Raw genomic sequence first — 27,760 nt, forward strand, 5'->3', positions numbered from 1 at the left:
GTTAGATAGGCATTTTATTTTTTTTTTATTTAGGAATTTCATGCTTGTATAATTTTTTTGTAAATGTCAATATACACTTATTTACAAGATATACAAGAAATTTACCTAAATCCGTCTAGACCCCGCCTAGCCGCCTAGGTGCTAGGCGTCAACCCTCCGCCCAACTAGCGCCTAGCGTTTTTTAGAATCTTGCACGTGGCGCAACGAGAACGATTTAAAATCTAATCGAAATCTATCCTCAAAAATTCTGAAAAGGTAACGACACGTAGCACGATGACATTGGATAAAAATCTTATCGAAATCCATCACCAATAATTGTCTTTTCGGATAATGACATGTGACGCAACAAAAACGACTAAAAATCTTATTCGAAATTACAAATAAAATTATTTTGTATTATTTAAAAAAAAAACTAATATTTTATTGCATATTGCTAAGGCTATTCAATTGCAACAGTAAAAATACAAAATGCAATTACTCATTAAAAGCAGTTATTATTTATTGAGTTGATTAAATAGTGAATAGCCTTAGAGAGGTTCACGGTGGAGTTACTCATATATGAAAAGTCTACTTACTCGGCTTCTTTTGCACACTACACTTTATTTGATGAAGATTAGCTCTCATATTTACTTGGTGTGGATATTCACTCTCAGATACTACGTGGCCTTCCTAACACCAAGCAATCATTAGTTCTAGTTGCATTAAACAATTAATACAACTTTACGTTAATATTTCAACACTCCCCCTTAATGTGAAGTTATTGATCTTCCTTGAACTTCTTTGGCTTGTGAAACTTGATCTTTGGTCTTCACCTTTCATTGGCTTTCTCTATATGCCAAGCTCTTTCGATCTTCGGATTTTGATGCCAACATGGATGTCACAAGAGCTCTAAAAACTGCCCTTTTTTGCCTCCGGATTTCTTGACATGAGTGATTTTCTTATCCTCTTCTATGCCTGGATTGCTAACTTTGGATACTTCTTTATGCTCCTATATATGCTGCCATGTTCATCTTCATCTTCTTGAAGGTGTCCACTTTTGTTTTTATATTCTTTCAGGGTGAGCTAACAAGAAAATGCGCTTTTATTCTTTGTTGCTCCTTTGCTGCCATCATCAAATTTGGACAGGAGGAAAGCTTTGCTTTCTTCTCTTTGCTGCCCTTTTGTTTTCGAGTTGCCCATGGTGGATTCTCCCAAACATCTATTTCTTTAAGAACTCAGAGAATTGGCTTTCTCAAGGGAAGATCCTAACTTGTTTCTTTGACATGTTATGGAAGAGCTTTCCTGACACTTTGTGTTGTTTTGGTGCTAGGCTCAAGCTTCTAGCTTTTCACCCGCACACTGCTCACACAATAGCACATACGCCCAGTACAATAACTTGATCAATTTTTAAACAATGAACAAAGTTCTTGCCAATTTTCAGCTTTGAACTTCGCTTTGCTGTTCTCACAATTGAATGATGTCGGATGTTGGAAATCTTCACTTTGCAGACTTGATTTCGGCCGCAGAGAGAAATTCTTTACTGCTGCCTTTACTCCTCTATCGGCAGAAGCCATGACTATGCTGCCTCTCTTTCATGGTGCTTGCAGAGGATGAGCCTCATGTGCTTCCCTTCTTGCAGCCCATTTCTTGGTTGATTAGGAGGACAAATCAAAAACTCGCTTCAGGTTTTTTTATTTTTTTTATTTTTTATTTTTATTTTTTTATTGTTTTTGGGTGTAGAAAGACAATGTTGGATAAATTTAAAATTTCAAGATAAAAAAATGATAAATTGGGTGTAGAAAGAAAATAAATGGTGTACATTAATTTTCCTTCAAATCACCCCAAACCTAAAGGTGTAAAATTTCAGATTACGTGAAAAAGTTAAAACCATATGGTCCATTTTGAAACTCACCTTAAATCTAAAGAGTGTGAAATGTAATTTAGCCATAAATTGTTGTGTACTTCGTCTCTTTATTTAATTGGCATTTTAACTAAAATGATTCATGATATTGGTATTATTTCTCACTTTAGTTCTGAAATTTGAAATTGACATAAGTGATCTCAGAGTTTGTTCACCATCAATAATTTTGGTCATTTCTTGTAAAATATCTACTGAATAAGAAATAAAAATACCCTTAATTTAATAAACAAATGACCAAAATGATTTGACAAAATTTAAGAGTGTTCGTGTCATTTTAGTCTTAATGGAGATTTTCCACGGAAGTTTCAAAATAGTTGATAATGGACAAATTTAATAACCACTTCTATTGATTTTAAATCTCATGAACCAAATCTAGGAGTTATGATAACCTGAAGAGCCATTTTGGTTAAAAACATATTTAATTTGCTAAACTACTGGTGAGTTATAAGATTAATACAATTTTTCAATTCCACTGGGTCAGTAGGTGTTAATTATTTTGTTAACGGTTTCAACTCTCATCCTAATTAGTTTTCAATTCATCCATATTTTCACTAAATTATCCGATTCCTTAATTGTCCATTAATCATAAGTAAATTGCCCGAAATTTCGTTCATTAGCGGCAGGTTATCCAAGTCTTTCCGTTGAGCTTGTGAGAAATGGACTCTCCCATCAAATTCCCCAAACAAAAGATAAACAAAAAGTCATGATGAATATTTTATTAACAAGTACTTTGACAAAGTATTGCTCAACAGTCCACAGTCCTTCACACTTGTAACTTGACTTAACTTCGCCGTTGCTCTCATGTCTAATATCTCCACTAAACATATTTAATTGAATATTATACTTACAAATAATTTAAAAAAAAAATTATGATTGCTTATTTAATCATGCTTAAATCTTATTTACTTTGAATAATCATTTGGTTAAAAAGTTTATTTAATTTACTAAACTGCTGGTTTAATATAAGATTGAAACAATGTTTAAATTTCACTCCGTCATTAGGTGCTAATTCATTTTGTTAACTGTTTCAACTATCGTCCTAATTAGTTTACTGTTCATCCACATTTTCACTAGCTTATCCGATTTCTTAATTCTCTATTACTGATAAGTAATCTGCCCTAAATTAAATTTCGTCCTTTAGTTGCAGGTTGTTCAAGTCATTCTATTGAGCTTGTGAGAAATTGACACCGACAAATTCCACAAATAAAAGATAAATTGACTCCAACAAATTCCACAGATAAAAGATAAACAAAATGTCAATATATCATGATAAATATTTTATTAGCGAGTACTTTGACAAAATATTGGTCCACAGTCCACAGTCCTCCGCACTTAAAACTTGACCCAACATCCCCGTTGCTCTCATGTCTAATGTCTCCACTCTCCATATTTAATTGAGTATTATACTTACAAATATGAAAAAAACGAAAGTATGACTGCTTATTTAATCATGCGTGAACCTCTTTTATATATGCTTGTAAAAATAAAATAAAATAAAAAACCTGTTTTATTTCCTACATTTAATAATTTCTGATAACTTATTCCCACATACCTATCAGCAAAGAAGTCATGGTAGGCGCCTACACAGAAGCTTCATCCTTTGCCCAACAACGATACTTAACTCTCTCTATATAGCGCATTCAGCCTCCATTGCTGTTTCATAACAATCATAAACATCAAGCACTTCCACAGATTACAAATCACAGCGAAAAGAAATTAAAGAAAAATATTAATCAAGTATGGTTTACAAATATGCTCTTGCTGGTGTCTTGGTTTCTCTGTTGAGTTCTGTTTTCTTCGTCATCATAAACACCACTTTCAGGGGAAAAAAGAAGGACGATGTCGCAAACGTGTCGGCAACCGGTGTTTTTCTTGCGCCCGAGATTGAGAAAAGTACGGACATTGTCATTGTCGGTGCTGGAGTTGCTGGTTCTGCTCTTGCTTACACTCTTGGCAAGGTGATCATTATATCTTTCTCTTTATCCTCATCATCAGTTTATGGTCAAGTAAAAACAAGATGAATGAATGATTAATGAATGTTCAATAGAAACATGGTTCCAAAAATTTCCGCCTATCACTGCCCAGGCAGGGCCTAACACTCAATTAATCTCTAGGCATTTGAAAATTAAGAAAGAGTGTCTAGACCTGCCTAGGCACTCGCTTGGGTTGTGACTCTCACTTAGACAGAAAATAGATAACTTTCATTTTGCATTTTATTTTTTCAATAAATTATTGAAAACTTATTGAATACTTTGATAAACACTCATTATATACTTGTTCCCCGTGTTTTCAATTAATGTTTTTAAATGTTTCTCACTAACATCAGTTTAAGAGAATATTAAACTAATCAGAATTTTAAATAAGCTATTTCTTTGTTCTCTTCTATTTGATTTGCCTATGTTGGGAGCTAATTCCAATAGTGCAGTCCAAACAATATTAATCTTGTTCACACTGAAAGACCTTGGTTTCCAGTGCGGCCGGTTGTAAATATCGTTAGTTTAACAAGGCTGAGTAATTAACCATGAGTTTTGCTTCTTGTTAAATAAATATAGGAAGGACGGCGTATACATATGATCGAAAGGGACCTCAGTGAGCCAGACAGAATTGTTGGTGAACTATTGCAGCCTGGAGGCTATCTCAAGTTGATTGAATTAGGTCTTGAAGATTGTGCTAACGAGTCCATTGATGCTCAGAAAGTGTTTGGTTATGCCCTTTACAAGAATGGCAATGACACGAAACTGTCTTATCCCTTGGAAACATACAGTTCAGATATAGCTGGGAGAAGTTTTCACAACGGGCGTTTCATCCAAAGAATGCGCGAAAAGACAGCAACTCTTCCAAAGTACATAAATTCCATTCTCCTTCGAAATATGATAAGAAGATAATCTTCTTCGATGTAATTTCATTTGTACCGGTACTCATGGCTCCTCTATTTTTTTTTTCTCTAGTGTAAAATTGGAACAAGGAACAGTGACAACACTACTTGAAGAAAAGGGAACCGTCAAGGGAGTGATGTACAAGAACAAGGCCGGAAAGGAGATGAGAACATATGCTCCGCTAACAATAGTGTGCGATGGATGCTTTTCAAATCTGCGTCGCTCTATTTCTACTTCAAATGTAATTTATTGCATCTTTAGAAACTCGAGCATTTCTTTTATATTTTAGCATGTAAGTGTTTGCACTTTCATGAGAGCAACAAAACTAACATGTCTATTTACTGTAGATTGAAAATCCGTCCTGCTTCGTCGGATTGATCTTGGAGAACTGTGAGCTTCCTCATGCAAATCATGGACATGTGATTCTGGGAGACCCTTCACCCATCCTGTTTTATCCTATCAGTAGTACCGAGGTTCGTTGTTTGGTAGATGTTCCTGGCACAAAAGTACCTTCAGTAGCTAACGGCGAAATGGCTCAGTATTTGAAAACTGTCGTGGCTCCTCAGGTATCTATTACTTTGCTTGACTTTAGTAAGTTTCAATTTCATGTCATTTCGATGGAAAGGGACTAATATGAGGAATGTGCTGTTTCAGGTTCCCCATCAGCTCTTAAAGGCTTTTCTAGCAGCGGTTGATAAAGGAATCATCAGAACAATGCAAAACAAAAGCATGCCGGCTGCTCCACAGCCCACTCCTGGTGCAATTTTACTAGGGGATGCTCAAGATGAGACATCCTTTAACAGGAGGAGGAATGACTGTGGCTCTTTCTGACATTGTTCTTCTTAGGGATCTTCTGAGACCGCTAAGTGATTTCAACGATGCACCTGCCTTGTGTGATTATCTCAAATCATTCTACACACTCCGCAAGGTATGTATCAATATTCTCGATATGTAAAAGAAAATTTTCACTTTTAAGACAACTTGGCATGTTATGTTGTTCAATCTGACACTATAACACGTCATATATCATGCATGTGAAAATGTGTTTGATGGCATTCGTTAATTTTCATTGCAGCCTGTGTCATCTACCATAAACACATTAGCCGGTGCGCTTTACAAGGTGTTCTGTGCATCGCCTGACCCCGCAAGACAAGAAATGCGTGAAGCATGTTTTGACTATTTGAGCCTTGGAGGCATCTGTTCAAATGGACCAATATCTCTACTCTCCGGTCTTAACCCTCGTCCGATCAGCCTGTTTCTCCATTTCTTTGCTGTGGCTGTCTATGGAGTCAGCCGCTTAATGATTCCATTCCCAACGCCGAAACGGATACGGTTGGGGGCTAGATTGATCTTGGTATGTTACTTATTTTCCCAGTACTGTCTCATCAGCAAGCTTGTTACATTAGTCATATTACGAACAATACAAACATGAATTGCTAACTAATCTTTTGGTTTTCAATTTCCAGTGTGCATCAGGAATCATATTCCCGATTATTAAAGCCGAAGGAGTTAGACAGATGTTCTTTCCTGCAACAATCCCAGCATATTACAGAGTTCCTCCCGTTCACAGACGAATCAAAACAAGCACGAAGCATGTATGTTAAGAAAAAAAGCAAAGCAAAATACTTGTATCATATTAGCTTTTACCACCACAAAGGTGAGGGTATTGCTGAAATTAGAAGAAAACTAGAGAAATTATTGTTCTCAATTGTTTTTAGCGTTTGTTGTTCTGCAATAGGGAACAGGATTCCATAAGAAACTTGTATCTAACTGTTGCAGTTCGTATATAATCTACACTTTTTAAATTTTTTATTTAATTAGTACTAGTACTCATCAAGTCTTCAAACATCTGACAACTCCTTCTCTACCTTTACAGTGCCTGCTTCCGCAATTTGCTGGTTTAACTTTTTGTTTCTTCTGATTTACCGTAGTTTATTTGTGTTGTCTTCTAGTACGGAAAGAACGTGACCAAAGTTCATCAACTAATTGCCAGGAACTAAAAATAAAAATAGTGCATATCTGCCACACAAGATTGACCTTTGAAATCTTAGCATGATTTGTAGGCTGGGAAAATACTTCTGGTAAACGATACAAACATCATGCTTATTCCAACTCGGGTGAGAATTAGCGTGAACGTTCCAAGGTTGCTGGGTTTGGGAGAGAGTGCAGCATTTGAAGGTAATTATGTGACAATGGGGTTGGCTGAAGGGAAAATTGGTGTCATTGTTTGCCAGCTATGAAACTATATCAATACGTTTTAGAAATAGTTTAAAATTCTGGAAACACCACCGGAAGTACCCTTAAGAAATACAAATGGCTATCAACACATTATTAATACTTAGTTACTAACGGCATAAAAGGACTCGTTTGTTGTTCTTAGAAGCATATTGGTATTGGCATTAATTACTAGACAGTGCACCGAAACTGGGGCATTGTTGTTTGCAATTACCAAACAATACTGAGAACTTGTTGCCAGATCTAAACTTTTCATTGGTCCCTTTCTTGAATCGGTACGAATACAAGTCGTTATATCTTCGAGACTAATAACATCACCGAGGTTATGGTCTAATACAGTGCAACTTTCCATGAATGTAGCAGACTCGGCCTGTGACAAATCCTTAGCCTTATCTTTGATATAGTCGATACGAACAAGCGCTGCACAAATCATTAGCGAGGAACCACAAGTCAACGAATTCTCAACTGCTAAACATAGAAACTCAAACTAACAATTCCAAAATTGAATAGCCAGTTACTAACTTTAAATTCGATAAACACATCACGAGAACACTATAACATACAAATCAGGTAGGAGGTGTGAGATAGGAATACCAACAGCTCAATTTTCGGATGTATGTGTTTTCGGCCTTATGGACAAACCTAAAGCAATGTCAAGCATATCATGAACTGCATCAAATTCAAATCCTTGTTCAGTTTATTAATGATTATGGACAAGGAGAGATTCGAGCTTGGCTCGGCTTCCAATTTTTCATCTATCAAATGTCAAAAGGGACATGATCTTCACTTATATTAACAAGAAAAACACATAAGCAACCCCTTTCTCCTTTTCTTGAGCTGAGGATGCACTTGTTGAAGAACAATATTAAAATGAAAATTAGATATGATGCAATCCATGAGAAAATGCATGTGCAGGGCTAGAAAAAGAGGAGGGAGGCTGCCATCGGCCCCAAGCCAGAGCAAAGGGCCGCCGGCTAGGGATTTTGGTTTAGGGTTTGGTAATGAGATGGAGTATAGCTTGTAGAATGAGAATGATCAAACTGTCTTTTTAGTGGTTCTATCCACAACCAAAAACATTCTCCGAGTCTTGATTTTTCCTTAGTAGATTTTTATCGTGGCTGTATGCAGAGAATTTTGCTTGCGTGTCGGAGTTTTACCTCGTTAAGTAAATTTTGGGCTAACTATATTTACACTCTCAAGGTTTGAAGTCTGCTTGAAATTATATCAATTTACACATTTTGTTCTGCTTGAACGTCTAATTTTCCATTAAATTGAGAGTTTTTAGTGAATTTGGTACAAATGTGGCTAACATGTCCATCCAATTACGGATTCCACACTCACCATGTCCTCAATTTTATGAGAATTCAAATAATTTGTTAGACAAAAGACATAAATTGAACAGTTTTAAAATTTCAGGGTGTAATATGAAAAAGTTAAAACCTTATAGCCCAATTCGAAATCACTTCTAACTTAAAGGGTGTAAAATATAATTAGCTCAAAAAAATTTGTGTACTCGTATCTTTATTTAATTTATTAAACTGCTGGTGTGGCATAGGATAAGTGTTTAAATTCCACTAGGTGTTTAAATTCCACTAGGATAAGTGTAAAATATAATTTATTAAAGGGGCTTTTAGATCCAGGTCCAAAAATGTAGAGTGTTTTTAGGAGTGAGTCCAGTTATCTAATTATATGTTTTTATTTCTTTTATACTCATTTTATATTTTCTAAAAATATTAAAAATCAATTAAAATCTTCAAATATTATGCATTTTCCAACTCCAAAAGAATATATTTAATATCTTATAACAAAAAAACTAATATACTAACATAATTTATCTACAAAACATTCTACCCTAACTCAAGTAACAAATATATGAATGTATATAATACCTATACGTGAGATATGAAACCTAATTAAAATGTAGAAAAAACATAACATACCTACAAGTAAGACACATTAATCTGTGACAGGTTGATTATAAAAAAAGAATTTGTCATATAGGTAGATAAATATAATTAACCTGTGATATAGGTTGATTATAAAAATTAAAAATAAAATCTATAAACGGGGTTTAAAGTAGGAGGAAGAATGAGAAATAACAAAAAGATAAATAAAAAGAAATAAGCAAAGAGATAATTGGGAAGAAATTTGATTTTTATAATAAATCTTATCATTGAACAGATAACTATTGATAATTAAATAATTAAATATAACAAATTGGACTTATTTTAATAAACTGGACTATTCCTACTATTGGCTCAAAAAATTGGACTTATATCAAGTTTCCCCTTTATTAAACTGCTGGTGTGGTCAGTAGGTGTTAATATTGTTAATGGTTTCGACTCTCGTCCTAATTAGTTTTATGTTCATCCAAATTTTTACTAGATTATCCGATTCCTTAATTATGCTTTACTGATAAGTAAACTGCCCTAAACTTCGAAGTTTATTTGAATGAATTCATTCTTTAGTGGCAGGTTACTCAAGTCTTTTCATTAAAAGCTGAAATATCTTTATGAATCTTCACAACTCTTAAAAAGGTAAGTTACCGTGGGAAAACCATTAGCTAGTCCCTTTTTTATAATAAAGTAAAAAAGTCTTTCCATTGAGATGGTAAGAAATGGATTCCAATTAATTCCCCAAATAAAAGATAAACAAAATGTCATGACAAATATTTTATTAGCGAGTACTTTGACAAAGTATAAGTCCGCAGTCCACAACACCTATAACTTGACCCAACTTCCCCATTGCTCTCATGCCTGACCTGATGTCGCTACTCTCCGTATTTAATTGAACATTATACTTGCAAATATAAAAAACAAAGGTATGACTGCTTATTTAATCATGCGTGAACCACTTTTATATATGCTTACAAAAAATAAAATAAAAATCTGTTTCATTTCGTACATTTAATCATTTCTGATCACTTATTCCCACATGCCTATTAGCAAAGTAGTCATGGTGGTAGGCGCCTACACAGAAGCTTTATCCTTAATTTGCCCAACATGGACGGATCCATATAGGGACCCGGGAGGTTCCGAGATCCTTCAGAAGCTCAAAGAAACACTTATGATCGATCTTCGAGACTCTCTAACAATTTGGGCAGGTGCAATGAAGAGGCTAGTTGCCTCCATGAATGTGCATGCATGCAGTGCTTATAAAGAAGAAGAAGAAGTTTCTAATTTTTGTTTTAATCCTCCAAATCGTTGCAACCTCCCAACTTTAAACCCAAGTTACCCCATCCCTTAGCACCATTTACAGTTCCACCACCTCTAGCTGCCTAATTTTATTTCTTCCAAATTCATTTAAGTTTTTTCCTGGCCATAATCAAGCAGACTCACTAGCTTGGAGCATCGAACCCGGGACCTCCCTTTTTTTGTATTTTAAGAGCCGAAATCCGAGCCCTTACCACTTGGCCACTTGATGTGGTTGATTAATTTTGATTATTCAATTAACTAAATTCAATAAAAAATAGTGCTATGGAACTAAATCAGTCTAATTTTTTTTTTTTTAAACTTTTATCTTGGGACCTCAATCTTGAAATCCTAAATCCGCCACTGACAATACTTAACTCTATATAAGCGCATTCAGTCTCCATTGCTGTCTCATAACAATCATCAGCATTGGACACTTTCACAGATTACAAATCACAGCGAAATCAGATTACAAATCACAGCGAAAAGAAATCAAAGAAAATATTAATTAAATATGGCTTGCGAGTATGTTCTTGCTGGTGTCTTGGTTTCTCTGTTGAGTTCTGTTTTATTCGTCATCATAAACACCACTTTCGGCGAAAAGAAGAAGGTCGATGTTGCAAATGTGTCGGCAACCGGTGTTTTTCTTACGCCCGAGATTGAGAAAAGTACGGACGTTGTCATTGTCGGAGGCGGAGTTGCTGGTGCTGCTCTTGCTTACACTCTTGGCAAGGTGATCATTCTTGATATTCTCTATTGATCAGTTTATGGTCAAGGTTTCTAGGTTTTTTTTTTTTCTTCAACTTTATTTTCCTCAGCAACCCAGATCATTAAGCTAAGTAGCAAAACTTGAAGCTGTGTTTTTCTGACATTTTTATTCATTATTGATTGATTTATTTTCTTAATAAGGCATGCATATGAACGAGTCCTTCAAAACTCACTTTCATAGTTGAAAATACTTGAGAATCGTTTTTAAAGGGAAAAGCAATATTTATGGACCATACCACAGTATTAATACTGCCCTCTAAATGTGCTTTTAAATGTTTCTCACCAACATTTGTCTAAGAGAGTAATAAACTAATTAGAATTTTAAATAAGCTAATTCCTTTATTCTCTTCTATTTGATTTGCCTATGTTGGGAGCTAATTCCAATAGTGCAGTCCAAACAATGTTAATCTTGTTTACACTGAAGAACTTTGGTTTCCCGAGCGGCCGGTTGTAAATATCATTAGTTTTTACAAGGCTGAGTAATTAACCATGAGTTTTGCTTCGTGTTAAATAAATATAGGAAGGACGGCGTGTACATGTGATCGAAAGGGACCTAAGCGAGCCGGACAGAATTTTTAAACTGTTGCAACCTGGAGGCTATCTCAAGTTTGATTGAATTAGGTCTTGAAGATTGTGCTAATGAGTCCATTGATGCTCAGAAAGTGTTTGGTTATGCTATTTACAAAAATGACAATGACACGTCCTTCCAAAAAAAAAAAAAAAATGACAATGACACGAAACTGTCTTATCCCTAGGAAACATATAGTTTCAGATATTGTCGGAAGAAGCTTCCACAACAAGCGTTTCATCCAAAGAATGCGTGAAAGGGCAGCAACTCTGCCAGAGTAAATTACCGTTTTCCTTCGTAATTCGATTATGATGCGAACATCATTTTCCATTTTTTTTATTGTTTTGATGTAATTTATTTTCCACCTCTTACTCATGTATCATAATGTTTTCTCTACAGTGTGAAATTGGAACAAGGAACTGTGACGACTCTACTTGAGGAAAAAAGCACCATCAAAGGAGTGATGTACAAGAACAAGGCTGGAGAGGAGATGAGAACATATGCTCCTCTTACAATAGTATGCGATGGCTGCTTTTCAAATCTTCGCCGCTCCATCTCTATTCCAAATGTAAATTATTCCTCTTTGACATTTGGAATCTTGAGCATTTCCTATATATATTAGCATGGAAAATGTTTGCTCTTCCAGGAGAACAACAGGAGGACTAACTTTTTATTAATACTGCTGATTGAAAATCCATCATGCTTCGTCGGTTTGATCTTGGAGAACTGTGAGCTTCCTCATGCAAACCATGGACATGTGATTTTGGGAGATCCTTCACCCATCCTCTTTTATCCTATCAGCAGCACTTAGGTTCCCCGTCAACTTTTAAAGGCTTTTCTAGCAACGGTTGATAAAGGAATCATCAGAACAATGCAAACAAAAGCATGCCGGCTGCTCCCCGACCCACTTCTGGTGCAATTTTATTGGGGGACGCATTCAACATGAGACATCCTTTAACCGCAAAAGCATGCCGGCTGCTCCCCGACCCACTTCTGGTGCAATTTTATTGGGGGACGCATTCAACATGAGACATCCTTTAACCGGAGGAGGAATGACAGTGTGGAAATTTTCAGGTCGACGGGCCGAGGGCCCACTCCAACAACACCGATACTGTCCCCACTTAACCACCTGCACAATCCTTAGGTGTGGGGTTTTATCACAAAAGGCCTCAGTGTTAATTAGAGAGGGGTATTTCTATTTAAAGCACTCTTCTCTTCTCCCTCTGTCCGATGTGGGACTGGGGGTTCCAACATTCCCCCGCACGTGAGACCCCACTTATGGGTCACACGTGAATTTCCACACATCGGCAACCACGTGGAGCCATGTCGGGACTCACCCAATCACGCGGGGCCAATGGGGACCCACCCAAACACGTGGCATCTTTGGCCTACGTGGACAGTCACGCGGGGCCAATGGGGACCCACCCAATCACGTGGCAGTACGGGCCCGTCCCCTGGCTCTGATACCATGTGGAAATTTTCAGGTCGACGGGCCGAGGGCCCACTCCAACAACACCGATACTGTCCCCACTTAACCACCTGCACAATCCTCAGGTGTGGGGTTTTATCACAAAAGGCCTCGGTGTTAATTAGAGAGGGGTATTTCTATTTAAAGCACTCTTCTCTTCTCCCTCTGTCCGATGTGGGATTGGGGGTTCCAACAGACAGTCACTCTTTCCGACATTGTTCTTCTAAGGGATCTTCTGAGACCCCTGACTGATTTCAACGATGCACCTCTGTTGTGTGAGTATCTCGAATCATTCTACACACTCCGCAAGGTATATAAGCACATTTCCAATATGTAAAAGAAAATTTCATCTTATTAGACTGTCCGACATACGTCCGGTTCAGATTTACAATCTGATAACATAGCACATCAAATCAAATGTATAAAAATATCATGCATATGAAATGTGTCCGATGGAATTGGTTAATTTTCATTGCAGCCAGTCTCATCTACCATAAACACATTAGCTGGTGCCCTTTGCAAGGTGTTTTGTGCATCACCTGACCCTGCAAGACAAGAAATGCGTGAAGCATGTTTTGATTATTTGAGCCTCGGAGGCGTATGTTCAAATGGACCAATATCTCTACTCTCTCGTCTTAACACTCGTCCAATCAGCCTATTTCTCCATTTCTTTGCTATGGCTGTCTATGGAGTCGGCTGCTTAATGATTCCATTCCCTACACCGAAAAGCTTGTGGTTGGGGGCTAGATTGACCTTGGTATGTTTACTCATTCTGCCAGTACTTTCTCATCTGCAAGCTCGTTACATAAGTCATACAAACATGAATTGCTAACTAATCTATTGGTTTTCAATTTTCAGACTGCATTAAGAATCATATTCCCAATTATTAAAGACGAAGGAGTTAGACAGATGTTCTTTCCTGCAACAATGCCAGAATATTACAGAGTTCCTCCTGTTCATGGAAAAATCAAAACAAGTATGAAGCATATATGCTAAGAAAAAATAAAAAACAAAATATTAGGATTTACCCTCGTAAACAAGGTGAGTGTCATTGCTGAAATTAGGATAGGAAGCAGAGAAATTATTGTTCTCAATTCTTTAATTTTAGCATTTGTTATGCAATAGGGAACAGGATTCCACAAGAAACTTGTATCTAACTGTTGCAGTTCGTCTATAATCTACAAGTTAATTTTTTACTTAATTAGTACTGCTCATCAAGTCTTCAAACATGCGACTAGACTACTACTTCTGTACCTTTGAAAGGTTTGAACGTCTTTTGAGCAGGAAAATCATGTAGGTGAGATTTAGCGTTCAAAAGTTGGTGTTTGGGAGAGAGTGCAGCACTGGAACGGAATTATGTAACAGCAAGGTCGGCCAAGGGACAATTGTGGTCATTTTCAACCACTGTTGCTGGCTAAATATCAATATCAAACCGCTTTTGAAAGAGTATAAAATTTTGAAAATACCATCTGCACCGTGAAACTTCATAAATTACATTGACCAAATATTATACAATAAATCTAACTCTACCATAGATCAACTCATACTACAATCCATCTCCAGAAGATCAGGAAATTTCAATGTACGAAAGTACCCCTTGGTTCCTAAAACATAAGAAAGTAAGTATAAATCTGTTTCAACAGATTATTAATATTAAATTACTAACAGCTTTTTACAAGCATATTGTTGTTTGCATTACTAAGTAATGTCTAATAGAGTGCTACTTTCCATAAATGCAGCAGACTCGGCCTGTTACAAATCTTTAACCTTATCTGTGATACATTCCATAAGAACAAACGCGCACAAGTCATCAGCGAGGAGCAAGTCAATATATAACTTCTCAACTCTTAAACATATAACTCAAGCTAAAAGTTCCAACAGTTTGATTTTGGGATCACTGAAAAAGGACAATCCAGGGAATATGCTAGAAACGTGATTATGAATAGAGAAGTACATTCGAGATGCGTTAACAAGAAAACACATAAGCCACCGCGCGTTTTCTTGAGCCAAGGCCAAGATGCTCGTTCCCAGCATATCTGCTTGCTGCCCTAGCTTTGAAGCCAAGCTTTCTGTGAAAACTATTATGAATCATCATAAACTTATGTCCTTAGACCAAAGAGTGAGTGGCCAAAGTAAAGGAAGAGAGCAGAAGTACATAAATTTATTTTAAGGGACACTACCATGGTGAGGAACTGAGAGTACATCTAAAACTAGAAGGGATCTTACAAGACTGTGTCTGTGTTTGCAGACACGAAAGTAAGAGCCTGAGGAGATCTTTCGCATGTAAAGAGCCTGAGGAGAAACCACCAGGATATATGTATGGAGTTAACGGAGTGTAAATAGCTTACTTTTCCCCCCGCGTTAATTATAGCAAAGCTCAGTTTGATAAATTTACTCGAATAAATACTCGTAAGTTTATTAAAATTTTAGGTTAAACCATCATCTTTCGGCTTTCACTATAGAATAGGTAAAGGTAAAGCATTCTGTACATAGTCAAGAATTTTCATAGGATTCTGCTTATGACGTTAGTCGCACGGTAATTGGAAGTTTGAACAAAGTTACTGAACCATGCTAATTAGTAAACAGGAAGGTGAACAAAGTTTGGTGCTTATAAGAATGTTACACACTGAGATATTTTTAATGATTTACAGCTTATACGTATATAGCGCTTGATTCGAAGTTACCCGACGCACACAAGAAACCGTTTGAATTTCGCGCTATATATATAAATTCTCAAAAATAACAGAATTAATAATGAAATTCAACCCACAAATAACAAAACAAACAAGCTTACCATTCTATCAACAATGTGGAATTAAAGAAGCAAATGAGAGATGTACATACATATATATTGAGAGCTCGAAACATTTTGAGATAGATGCTCACACAAATACGAGAATAATATATATTTGTATTGAGTTACAATTTATTGTGGCTAGCCCACATATCCGTATGGGTTGTCTCTTCCGCTTATAAGTACGTTATTCTATTATAAAATTACTTTTAAAAATGTTGTATAATTTTTCATTGAAAAAATAAAGGAATGAAAGGAAAAAAAAAAATGCTGTAACGATGAAAGGCAATCCTAATAAAACTGAAGAAACCAATGCAAGATGGCGAAATAAGTTTGTGAACTCAGGGATTGTTTAATATACACAATCCTATACTGGCTTTCCCACATTTCTATTCTGAATTTCAGTTTAGATTTGCAAAAGAGAGGTGTTATTCTCATCCTAATGTCTTATCTTCCCATCCACTTTTTTATGAATTTTTTAATTACAAATTTGTCCATTTGTAAAATGACTAATAAGGATCTTAGTTACCCCCTTTTGCATTACATTTTTTTTTATAGAAAAGAAAAAAGAAAAGTTTGGGCATGATAACTCTCACGCTATGTTTAGAAAATTTGTCTGCCTTAAATCCTAACTCATCCTTCATCTCTCCTTTCATTCAAAGAAAGCAAAATCATTCAGAAAAAACAAAAAGAATGAAGTTAGAAGATGACGTTTCTATGGAAGAAGTAAATGATTATGTTTCTGTTAAAGAGGTAAAAGATAATTTTATGTGGGTCATCTTGATTTGTCAACATCGTACAATTGAAGCATCGCGTGACTTTTTATTTGAATTTGCATTAGGTTAGGGTGCAATTTGTTTCATTAGGTTAGGGTAGATTTGTTTTTTATTGAGTTTTTCTTGAATAATTGTTTCCCTCTTTCCTTTCTACAGTATTGTTGATTTTTTTATAATTAATTGCCCTTCAAATAACCAGAAGGTGAAACACAAATCTCACACCATTTGCTTCATACTGGGTACACATTGTTTCAAAGCCTTTTGATGGTGATGAACTCCATTGCTTCATCCTTGGTTCGTTTTCGAACATTTGGTTTCAATTAATTATTTTAATTTTGAAACCGAAGTGAACTTCGAAAACAAATATATATTCCTGTTTCTTTATTTCTGAACTTTTCCTTGGATGTGCCCTTGGAATTTAGAAAGGGGAAATGCATATGAAAAATAAAACAAAAGGGGAAAAGCAATGAATGAAAACCCAGAATTCTTCATTCCCACTCCAGTTGGAATTTGGAAGGGAAACGGTTTTTATTTTTTTATTTTTGGCTTTTAGAAGAGAGTAATATTATTCGTTTATATTCTTTTTTTAAGATAAATTTATCTCTAATTATATATAGGGTTATTTTAGGAATAATAGTGGATGGGAAAATAACATTTTAACTTTTTTAACTTTTTATAGTGGGTGTAAATATAACATGGGTGGGGAAATAAGACAACGGGGTGGGTCTAGCAGCTCTCATTGCAAAATAATAGTTGACTTGAAGCATAATTCTAATTATTTTCAAAACCTCCTGTTTTGTTGGTCATATATTTTTAAAGCCTCTTCATTATCAGTTTGGACCTGATTGACCTCCAGATTGGACATGACGATGAATACTTACTTTGTTTGCTCTAATTAAGGATAATCTCAACAACGTAATTGTTACCATATTGTTATAATATTTCATGGAAAAACAATGATAAGGGAATGACAACTAAGTGCTAGCTATATGCACCTAAGAACTTATGATTCCATATGCAAGATGCAATGAATCAAAGGCTCACAAACAAACATGTCAATCTTAGGTTTGTTTGATTGACTTTGCTCCGAACTCCACGTCTTTGTTAATTTTACCATCCTTTCAATGTGCCGCATATATACACTCGAAAATTTCTCATATATATATATATATATATATATATATATATATATATTAGGGTTTAGGGTTCATTAACCTTCATAGGAAAAGGAAATAATTAAGCCACTTAATTATTTTGTCAAGGAAACAAGGGTTCATAAAACTTTTCATTATATGTAGCGTCCTGATGAGGACAAGATTTATATAAAAATCTTTAAAAAAATGTTCTAAAAACAAGCAATCCCCTCAAACAAAGAGTGAATGATCTTTTGTAATCGAAATTTTGATTAATAGTCGATCAGCTTTAATCACAAGATCGAAGTTTTGAAGGCCATAAACGTTTCCACGATCAAATGAATATATAATTTCCAGGACATTAAATTTAAAAGATCAGTAAGTTTATGAGAGGTTTATACTAACATAAATCATATGATAATTTGAGTGCAATAGAAACGCATACACAGACTCATGTTCTATTAAAATCATCACTGTTATGTGATCATTTGGAAACAAAATAAAACCAACAGAACATTGAATACAATCAAAATACAAGAAATAAACATAACCTTTCATAACAATATTCTAAAGTACAAATTATCTGTGGATGGAAATACAAATAAAAGCACTCAAACAAACTAGCAAACTAATCGAATTTAAACCAACACTGTGTCTATGTTCTATATAAATAAAATTTAATAGCAACAACAAACAAACAACAACAAATTTAAAGCTTAAGAGACAAATCGAGTCCAGAAGCATCTGTATCGGGTTCCAGAGGCTCATGGTGGAGAACATCACCAGCAATGATTGGCCTGTTGATTCCGAAGTTTGAACCACCAAAGTTGCGAGAAGAACCAATTTCCTGATCAAACCTTGAAGCACTGCTGGTTCCTGGAAGCCCTAATGTTTGAGTAGTATTAGCATGAAGGCCATGAAGGTTGAGCCTATCAATGGAAGATTGAAAGTTATTCATGAGGCCTCCTGGCCTTGATGATGACCAACTCCCAGCACCAATACCATGGCCAAAGCGCCCGAACCCGAATGTCGAGGCAGACCATGGATAAGAAGGCTTGTGAATCATGGAGTCCATCCTAACCCCAAGAGATCTACCATAAGATCCATAGAGAGGGTGTTGAGTGATACTTAAATATGGACTATGATAACGATAGGAATGTCCAAAGAGATTGTCCATTCCTATTCCTCCTTGACGCCTTTTGGCCAAGGCACGCTCTTGTTTGTGAGCGTTTTGATGACCTCCCAATGCTTGGGAAGTAGAGAAATCTCTCTTGCAAAAGTTGCATGTGAAAGCCCTAGTTCGGGGTTTTCTCCCATCACCACCACGCGGGCTCTCGTTTCTTGGCTCGTTGTGTTGAGACAATAACTCTAATCCCTCTGGGTTCAATGATGAATCCTGGTTCAGAGGGTTGAACAGAACGAGTTCCTTCGACGACCCTAACGCATGACCAGGGTCGTTGTTGGAAAGCTTCAGATGAAGCAAGGCACGTGAACTCGGTGTCAGTGATGAGGATGATCCGGCTGCCGCGGATGGCTTTTTGAGTTTGGGTTGGGGTTGGTCATCATCAGAATCATCGATGATGATTTTTTCTTTCATTTTCATCTTCATTTTTTGGTCAGGAAGGTCAGGAGGAGGGGGAGGAGGAGGGCTATCTTTTTTGGGTGGTGGAGTGCCATCTGTGGCCCCTGAGATGTTAGAGGCTTCGGAAGGGCTTTGATGTTCTTCAGCCATCTCTTGAACTAATTAGAAAAGAAATTTTGGGTTTGATGAAAAGATTTGAAGACATCAACTCCTTTTTATTAAGGGTTTGAGTTAATGCTTATCGTTCATGTTTGGAAAGAAATCTCATATCGTAATTGTAATATGCACTATAATAGCATAGGATTAAAGTGGTGACTAAGCTTTTGCTGAGATTTGGCTTTTGCTGAGATTCGGCTTCATGGCCAAGGCTTTGCCCCCACAATAATTATATCATTCAAACAAAAATTGCAAGTACAATATAATTCCGGCTATTTATGCAGGTATACATGTCAACCTTCTATACTGATAAGTTTTCATATGGGTGGCAATATCGACTTTTTAAGTAGCTTTATACTGGATTTGAACAACCAAAACCCTACTTGGTAATAAGTTACAACCATGCATTGAAAATAATAATTAATAATATTATATAGAAAATTGGTAAACGTTCCTTTTTAACATAATTGCACGTACATCCATCTAGTTAAGTGTAAAATTTTAAGTGAAAAAATACTAGCATCGGTCATCCACGTGTACTACATTAATCAATAAACAGGCTCAGTTGAAAATTGCTCACGTGGCACACAACTAATGGTGTCGAGAAAAAATAACCTCCTCTTTAATGTACGATTATGATATACAGTTTGTTTTTCATGTTGTATTAGTTAAGCATTGTAATTTTTCTTGAATCAATATTATACCGCTCATAAAAAATAAAAAAAACAATAATAAAAATATTTAGTAGTTCGATCATAACAAATGTATTATATCATCAAATGGTCACAAATTAATCTCTCTTCCTCTAGTTTTGGGCTTGAAAGAAATAAACTTGATCGATTACAATGAAACATTTAAAATCTCTTAGTTAAAAAATATTAAAAGATAAATAATTTATTAAACAAGGATAAAAAAAATACAAAAAAAATAAATAACAGAGACAAGTTAAAAAATTGTTCAACAGCAGCAGTAAAAAATATATTGCATTGAACTATTAATTTACCCTTTCATTATAATTACCATGTTACATTTCCAATCAAGAGTTCAAACTTTGAATGTTACTTGCTTTTCCTTCTACCTAGTTTGGCTTAGCACAAATCATGCAACTTATTATAGGGAAACAAATTAAACAGAAAATCCTGCTTTGATTACACTAGATATGACAAGGCCTTAATTTTGAAGGTTGTGAGTTGTATGCAGATAAGTTCAAGCATTTAACCAAACACTTGCAGGTACTTTCCATATCTAGAGGTTAATGCATGCACAGTGAAAACTATTTGTCACTAACGCTAGTATCCCAAAAAGATAGTGTATATAATTCCTAAAACGTATCAATAGTATTCATTGTAAACATGGAATTAAGATGCATATACATCAACTTATTTGCCATCCAAATCCGAAGGATAAACTGTGTCCTTTATTGGTTTTTTTTTTTTGAAATTTTGAAATATCACGACTCTATTCGAATGTATGATTTATAAATTCTATTTTTTCTTAAGAAGGTGATTAAATTGTAATAAATATTAGGCTGCTAAGAAAATGGAAGAATATGAAATAGAATTTAACTTTTGTAATCTGTGTGCCATAAGAGGTGTTTCATACTACCATGGACTGAAAAATTTGGGTTTTAAACCATTTTCGTTGGAACAAGTAATTAATCAAGACTGTCCAATCAAATGGATGCCATGTTTGGCAACCTTCTATACTGAGTGTTATATGGGTGGCAATCAGTGCATCGAATTTTTAAGTAGTTTGTACTGGATTTGAACATGGAAACTTAACTTGGTAATAAGTAATTACTGCGTGCATGGAAACCAAGAATGTTATGTACATTCCTCTTCAAGTCATTTTGAGAGTGTAAATCGCACTCCACTCATAATATCAAAGTTATATATAGTCATATTTGACATCAAATGTGATGGTGCAAATTATTTCATCTCCAATGTATACGGAGTCAAATTTAACCTTTATTGTTTAAATCTTGTTCATTAAAGAGGAATTGAATCAAATTAAGGCTAAATATAACTTTCGCAAACCATGGTGTTATGCCCCATTTTTAACTCTAGAGTTATACTTAATTAAAGTCAAATATAAATTTGCGTTGGAGAAGAATTGAGTCAAATTTAAAGTCAAATATCTCAATCCATTTGAGATAGCCTTATATCAACTTCAATGATTGAGTTTAAACCCTAGAAAATTTAGGTTTTAACCCAAAAATAGCATTTCTCCCCCAATAATTTTGGCTTAAAATTTAAACCCAAAATTATTAAAAAATGAATTTAACCTAATTTTTTCTTTATGAAAAAAGGATCACATTGATTTGCAACACTCATTTCAGGGACTAAATTGATAGGTCTTCAATTTCAGAGACCATCTTTATGGAATGGGTCAATTTCAAAAACTAGTTGTGATAAAAACCCTTAAATTTATCAATCTTCAACTTTAAAACGAAAAGAATGATACAAGTCAATTTAACCCCTTGTGATAGTGACGTTTCTAATAATTGTTAATCCATTCAATATGAATTGAAATGTATTAACTTGTTAGCCTATGCGTAGTTTAGTGATGCCGCGTTTCATGTAAATATATTGCTCCACCTCTGCTTGTAAGAAAATTTAAGCTACAAATAAGTACATCGAGTCGTCGATCGGAAAATATATTTTCCACAACGCATTGTTCCTTCTTAACATTGTGGGGATATCCAAATGAGCTGGGTGCACATTTAGGCCTTCATATTCGCTCCCTCCCCGTCGTACATATACATGCCCTGTTGCAGTTAGAGAGAGCACAAGGATTCCAAAAACCAATTACTTGGCACATTAGGTTAGGGGGTTTCGAAAATGTCAAGAACGGATTGTAAAGGAGACCCCCAAGAGCATTCACAAATGTTGAGCTCTCCAATCCACTGCAAAATTCTCATCCGTCTCACTATCACTCGATGACTCATTGTGACTAGGCTCCTTTTTTAAAACCTCAGAAACTCTTCTACGCTTGGCAGCACCGGCAGCCTTCAGTTCCAGTTTCTTCTTTTTCAACAATTCCACTTTCTCGCTATATGCCCTGAAAAACAAAAGGAGAACGAATAAGGTAAAAACTAAAAGCAAAGAAAATTGAGTTGCAAAAAACAAAATGAATGTTTAGAACGATAACATTTTATTGCTGCACTCACCTTTGGTCCACTGATTCAGCCTCTTTTATCGTTTCAGCAGCATCATTCTGCAGCACAATTACAATAAGAAAAGAATTATGAGTATGCGCAAGTCAACATCCATGTAAATGTAAAAAAAAAAAACTAAATGAACAGTGCAAGGACATGAAAACCCTCACCTCCTCTTCTTCCATACGATTATCAACCTCCTTCAAGTCCTCTTGTATCAACTTCTCAAATTCTCTGTACTCATCTCTGCCATACAGTAAATACAAACTCAAGGTCACAATGCTTTCATATTAAACCTAAGAGACTCGATATATTATGTACAATAATGCCAAAACTACAAATCTCAAATAACAAACTTCCCATGCAAATCTTAAATTTAGTTTGGGAAAATTATCATAGTAAATGTTGAAACTCGTTATAAAAAACCATGTTGTGATATCTACAATCCATCAGCAGTTTTTGTTGAACTTAATTATATACTTCATTCAGAGATCAAGATCAACCCTGCATGATGAACTACAAACTAATATACACGCATGCATTTATACTAGTCATAATATTTATTAAATCGTCATTTTGCAGAAACTAGGGATGAACTTACTTGCTGTCGTAGACGAGATGATTGAGATGAGATTTGGACCTTCCTTTCTCTTGGAAACGGAATGGAACTCTTACTCTCGATAGGGTGAGCATTCACATTATGAGAACCTTGTAACTTACCCGAGAAAGGGGATCAAAACCTGACTTATAGGATGCAACTGCTCCACCTATCATGGTAGCAGTTGCTGTCAGTTTTCTTCAAGTTTTGTAACTGTCTTCCATCCATAATTTGTACAAGTACAATGGTTTTCTCACTTTATATTAAATGTGTACTTAATGTATATAACGTATACTATAACCATATTTCCTTTATTAAATGGTTTGGACCATTTCTCACACAAAAGTTCTTACAGTTTTCATACTCAACTAGTCTCACACTTCAAATTGAGCCCGTGGCAGCATAAACCACAAGCACTATAAAAAGAAAGAGAAGCCAAGCAAACACAGAAAATCCCAGGACAATAAGGGAGGGACGGCCTTGAGTCAATGGAAAACCATGTGTGGAAACCACTGACTGGAGAATTCAAGGGTAAATGTTCTTAGATTTTTATTAATCATAATAACTATGGCTTCCTACCACAGCAGAATTCAACACTTTGACCACCAGCAAAGGATGGCTTCCTTTTTGGGTAGGAAGTGAAGTGGTACTGGACTTTTTTTTCCTAATGTATTTTACTATAAGCTCATATTAGGCGCAGAACCTCTAATGTGTACTATCTTCAAGGCAATATCTTCATGTATTACTCATTTACAAATTACGCCTGTTCCAATTTTCTCAGGTTCAAAATAGCCTGTTACCACTGTCCTTCAGAAAATACCAGATGGTAATTTGGGGAAGCGAACAGCTTCAAATGGGCAGAACTTGTGTAAACTGCTGAGGACTATTGGAAAGAGCCAAACGAAAATGAATTCCCAAGAATGAACGGGGCATATTTTCCGTTCCTCTCGATTAAATTAAATGCATCAAGAACATGCATTCAAATTATGATATGACCAATTAACAGAGCCATACAAGACTACCTAGATATGAACTAGGGAACATTTCCCTCTCTCTCTCTCTCTCTCTCTCTCCAAGGTGTACATCAAGAACACGCATCCAAATTATGAACCATTAAACCTTTTCAGATTCAATATCATGAACAAGTATATTACTAGAATTTTTGAACCATTGCAAGGACCTCATACTAGATTAGAAAATGAAAACAAAGAAGAGAACTTTCCAGAATAGCACCTTTACAATCTAGGAGTTGATGAAAAAAGTGCACTTACTTAACATCTTGCTTAACAGGCTTTATTCCTCGTGCAGATAAATCAGCTTCCTTGTTGTCAAAGAAGCCTTCAGGAAGAGCTCCCTTAATTTGCTTGGCCTCTGAACTGGCAATCTGTGATGATGTCTGTGTAAGGTCCCTGGCAGGCTCAATAGTTATTGTCTGCACCTTTTCCCTTCCTACGATGATATTGTTAAGTCAGAAAGAATAATAGATTTCATAAAAAGAAAACGATCAACAGTACAAAACTAATTCCAAAATAACACAAATATCAATCCTCTACTCAGATTTTCTGTTCTGGTATTGTGCTTATGACCAAAATTACATTTTAGGCTTTCTGTTAATTATCGTTTTGACATAACCTACATTATTGTAAAAATAATAAAAATAAATAAATCTCTGTCCAAACTGATTTTGTCCTTACTGCTTAGGCAATCACACAAAGCAATGAGAAGGTGGTAACAGTCATATAGAAAAACACATAGGTTTCATTAGAAAAACATATAGGTTTCGTATTCTCACCTGTATTTTGCTTTTTTGCATCATGGTTATCAAAAAAATCTGGAGGAAGCTCAGATGACAACTGCTCTCTAGGTAATTGTGTAGAGCGTTCAGATCCTGGTAAATGCAACTCCACAGAATGTTCAGGCTTAGATTTTGGCAATTCCGGACGCGCTTCAGCTTTTGCGTTGTTGACTCGGTTTAGTCCAGCAGCTGTAGCTTTGAAATTACTTAGGGCCTACAGCAATACAAACATTCTATTAGTAATACTCATTCAGATATATATATTAAAGAATAAGAATAAGGAACTCCATCTAAGACTAAATGTAAGTTGAACGCTAATGTCACCTACTTCCCCAGCCCATCACAGCTTCAAGCCTAGAAAGTGTAAAGAAGGAAATGCTTCATCATTCCACCAGATATGGATTGAATGCAAGTTGACATATGAGATATCTAACTCAAATTAGTATACAAGAAGATCTAGTAACCAAACAATATCAGTTATTGCCCGTAATTAGTAAATGGGATAGGCCCTATGCTTTTGAGGGAGATGATAGACAAAATAATGAAAAGAAATAACAAAACAACATTTTAGAAGCTACAATGGCCAGGTTGAATTCAGCAGTATTTTAATGTTTCACCATCACAGATTCACAATACATGATTTGATTGAGATCAAATGAGTTACTTTGTTATGTTTCAAGAAGCCGGTAAAATGCTGCAGTAACCATTTCATATTATTTCAAAAACTTGCATCCTTCATATCAACTTTGAATTTTCTACGATACAAGATGTTTTTCTAGGCCTCTTAGTTTCTTAATTTTACAAATAGGGAAGTACTAAATGAACAATGATCACCTCACGATGTTTACGCAATGCTTTATGCGCATCTGGGATTCAGATTTCAGAGTATTGTCACAAACCCTGCACACAGGCTGGTCAGATTCGTTGTACCTGTATGTATCACAAAAAAGGAGAGAAAGAAGCAGTCAGGAACTCAGGCTTAGCAATTTATATATGCCAACACAAGAACAGAACCAGTAATAAGCAGAAAGTTCCAATAAAAGGTACAGCAACGATAATATACATAACGAGAAGGTGGAAGTAAACAATGTCAAGATAAATCTCTTTAGTTCAAGATGCATTCTGAGAAAATATAAGTTAGGTTGTTCCCTACTGAGCATTTTCTCAGCTAAATCCTATTCCTAACTAAACCAGTTCTCATAAGTTTCCTTTCAAATCATAAGTTTCGTACAAACAAGAAACGGACTGCCGAACCAAATTCGTACTTCGTACTTCATAAACTAAAAGCTTTGGACACGATCAATTTCCGACAACACAATTTTTAACCACATACATCAATTGAGCATTCAAGAATATGGTGATCATAGAACCAACTACAAGACACAACATTTACGAAAGGGGTTCTACAGAATCCAATTTAATAATGATAACTACATTACACTGAAACTCCATAACCTCTAGTATTTATGTATATATATATACGTATACATAAATACACACTGAGAAAAAAGAAAAAAAATTGAAGACAGAAGGCGTGGGTACTGACCGTACGAGAGGAGAGTCCATGCGCTTGTCCTTCTTCTGGGCATTCAATTTCGCAGGAAACAGCGCCTTGTTCCTGGCTTTAGCATCCATCTCTTATATCTATGAATTATATCTCCATAGAAGGATGAGAGAGGATTCGGAGGAGGCTGAGAGCTCAGTGACGGAGTTTTACGAAGGCGACGGGGATATGAGGGCGCGGGTGACTGAGGACTCGGTGAGGAGGGCGGTGGAGGAAGGCGGAGCGAGAGACAGAGAGAGAACGATAGAGGAGGAAGGGTTGGGAAGCGCGGCGTGTACATAGTAATCAGGTGTGTGAATGACTGTTGTTTTTTCCTGTCAAACAGCCACTGCCTTCCCGCCACGTTACAAAATCGAATAAGCATCAGGTATGGTTGGGACGTGCGGTGTGGATGTTAGTAATGCTTTAGATAATCAACACTAATAATCTAAAGAAAAAAGATTTTCAAAAGTAACATTTTTTATGAATTTTTTTTCTGCTTATACTTTTTAGATAATATTTTATAATATTAGAACACAATTTAAAGTTAAATTATGAAATGGTAAAGCGTTAATGGAGAGTTATATTTGAAGAGAGTATTCTTATAATTTCTTATGTGAATTGTTATTGGTACTTCAAAATTCTCATTGTACACTCTAAATTTTCTATATTTAAAAGAAAAATACATTTATGAGGAGTGTAGATAGAGATTTTTGAAACGCCAATAATATTGTTCTTTCTTATAATCTAATCATCAACAATCACATCGAAACTAAAATGTCCTATACAATAGAATAAACTAAAATCTTACGTGGCACAATCCCACCATTGAAGATCAAACGGTCCAAGTACAATCATGTCTTGTACTTTGAATAATACCTACCATTCAGAAAGTGACATGTGGAGCGGTGCTTCAATGTCCTAAGTCCAACACCGTGAGTCTAAAAAAAAAAAACTTTCAATAGTGAGAACATTTATGAACCATTTTCCACTTATGTTTTAGAAATAATATTTTATAATGTTAGAACAAGATTTAAAGTTAAATTATGAAGCTGTAGAGCGTCGATGGAGAGTCATATGTCAAGAGAGTATTCTTACAATTTCTCGTAATCTAATCATTAGCAATCACATCAAAACTAATATGTCCTAACAATAAAATAAAGAGAGATTTAACAAAAAATCCGTTCTACTATTTACTTTAACGAAAAACTACATTTTAA

The 27,760-nt window shown here is 35.5% G+C and overlaps 1 protein-coding gene and 3 pseudogenes across 1 annotated transcript; 2 read left to right on the forward strand and 2 right to left on the reverse strand.

The window, feature by feature from the left end:
• The first annotated feature begins 683 nt into the window (after positions 1–683).
• On the forward strand, positions 684–6,528 carry LOC137734008 (squalene monooxygenase SE1-like; annotated as a pseudogene).
• Positions 6,529–10,716: 4,188 nt separating this feature from the next.
• LOC137734009 (squalene monooxygenase SE1-like) lies at positions 10,717–14,002 on the forward strand (annotated as a pseudogene).
• Positions 14,003–18,418: 4,416 nt separating this feature from the next.
• Positions 18,419–19,441, reverse strand: LOC137733545 (uncharacterized). Its single transcript, XM_068472685.1, has one exon. It carries the CDS (start codon positions 19,439–19,441, stop codon positions 18,419–18,421), a length of 1,023 nt encoding a protein of 340 aa, XP_068328786.1.
• A 2,580-nt stretch (positions 19,442–22,021) lies between these two features.
• On the reverse strand, positions 22,022–26,821 carry LOC137735458 (protein ABA AND ROS SENSITIVE 1-like; annotated as a pseudogene).
• Between the last annotated feature and the right edge of the window lie 939 nt (positions 26,822–27,760).

Source organism: Pyrus communis, chromosome 5 (assembly GCF_963583255.1).
Source record: "Pyrus communis chromosome 5, drPyrComm1.1, whole genome shotgun sequence".
In the NCBI taxonomy this organism is placed as follows: domain Eukaryota; kingdom Viridiplantae; phylum Streptophyta; class Magnoliopsida; order Rosales; family Rosaceae; genus Pyrus; species Pyrus communis.

Bases quoted from the DNA above. Each gene is read 5' to 3' on its own strand.
- LOC137733545 (XM_068472685.1), bottom strand. From the start codon at position 19,441: ATGGCTGAAGAACATCAAAGCCCTTCCGAAGCCTCTAACATCTCAGGG.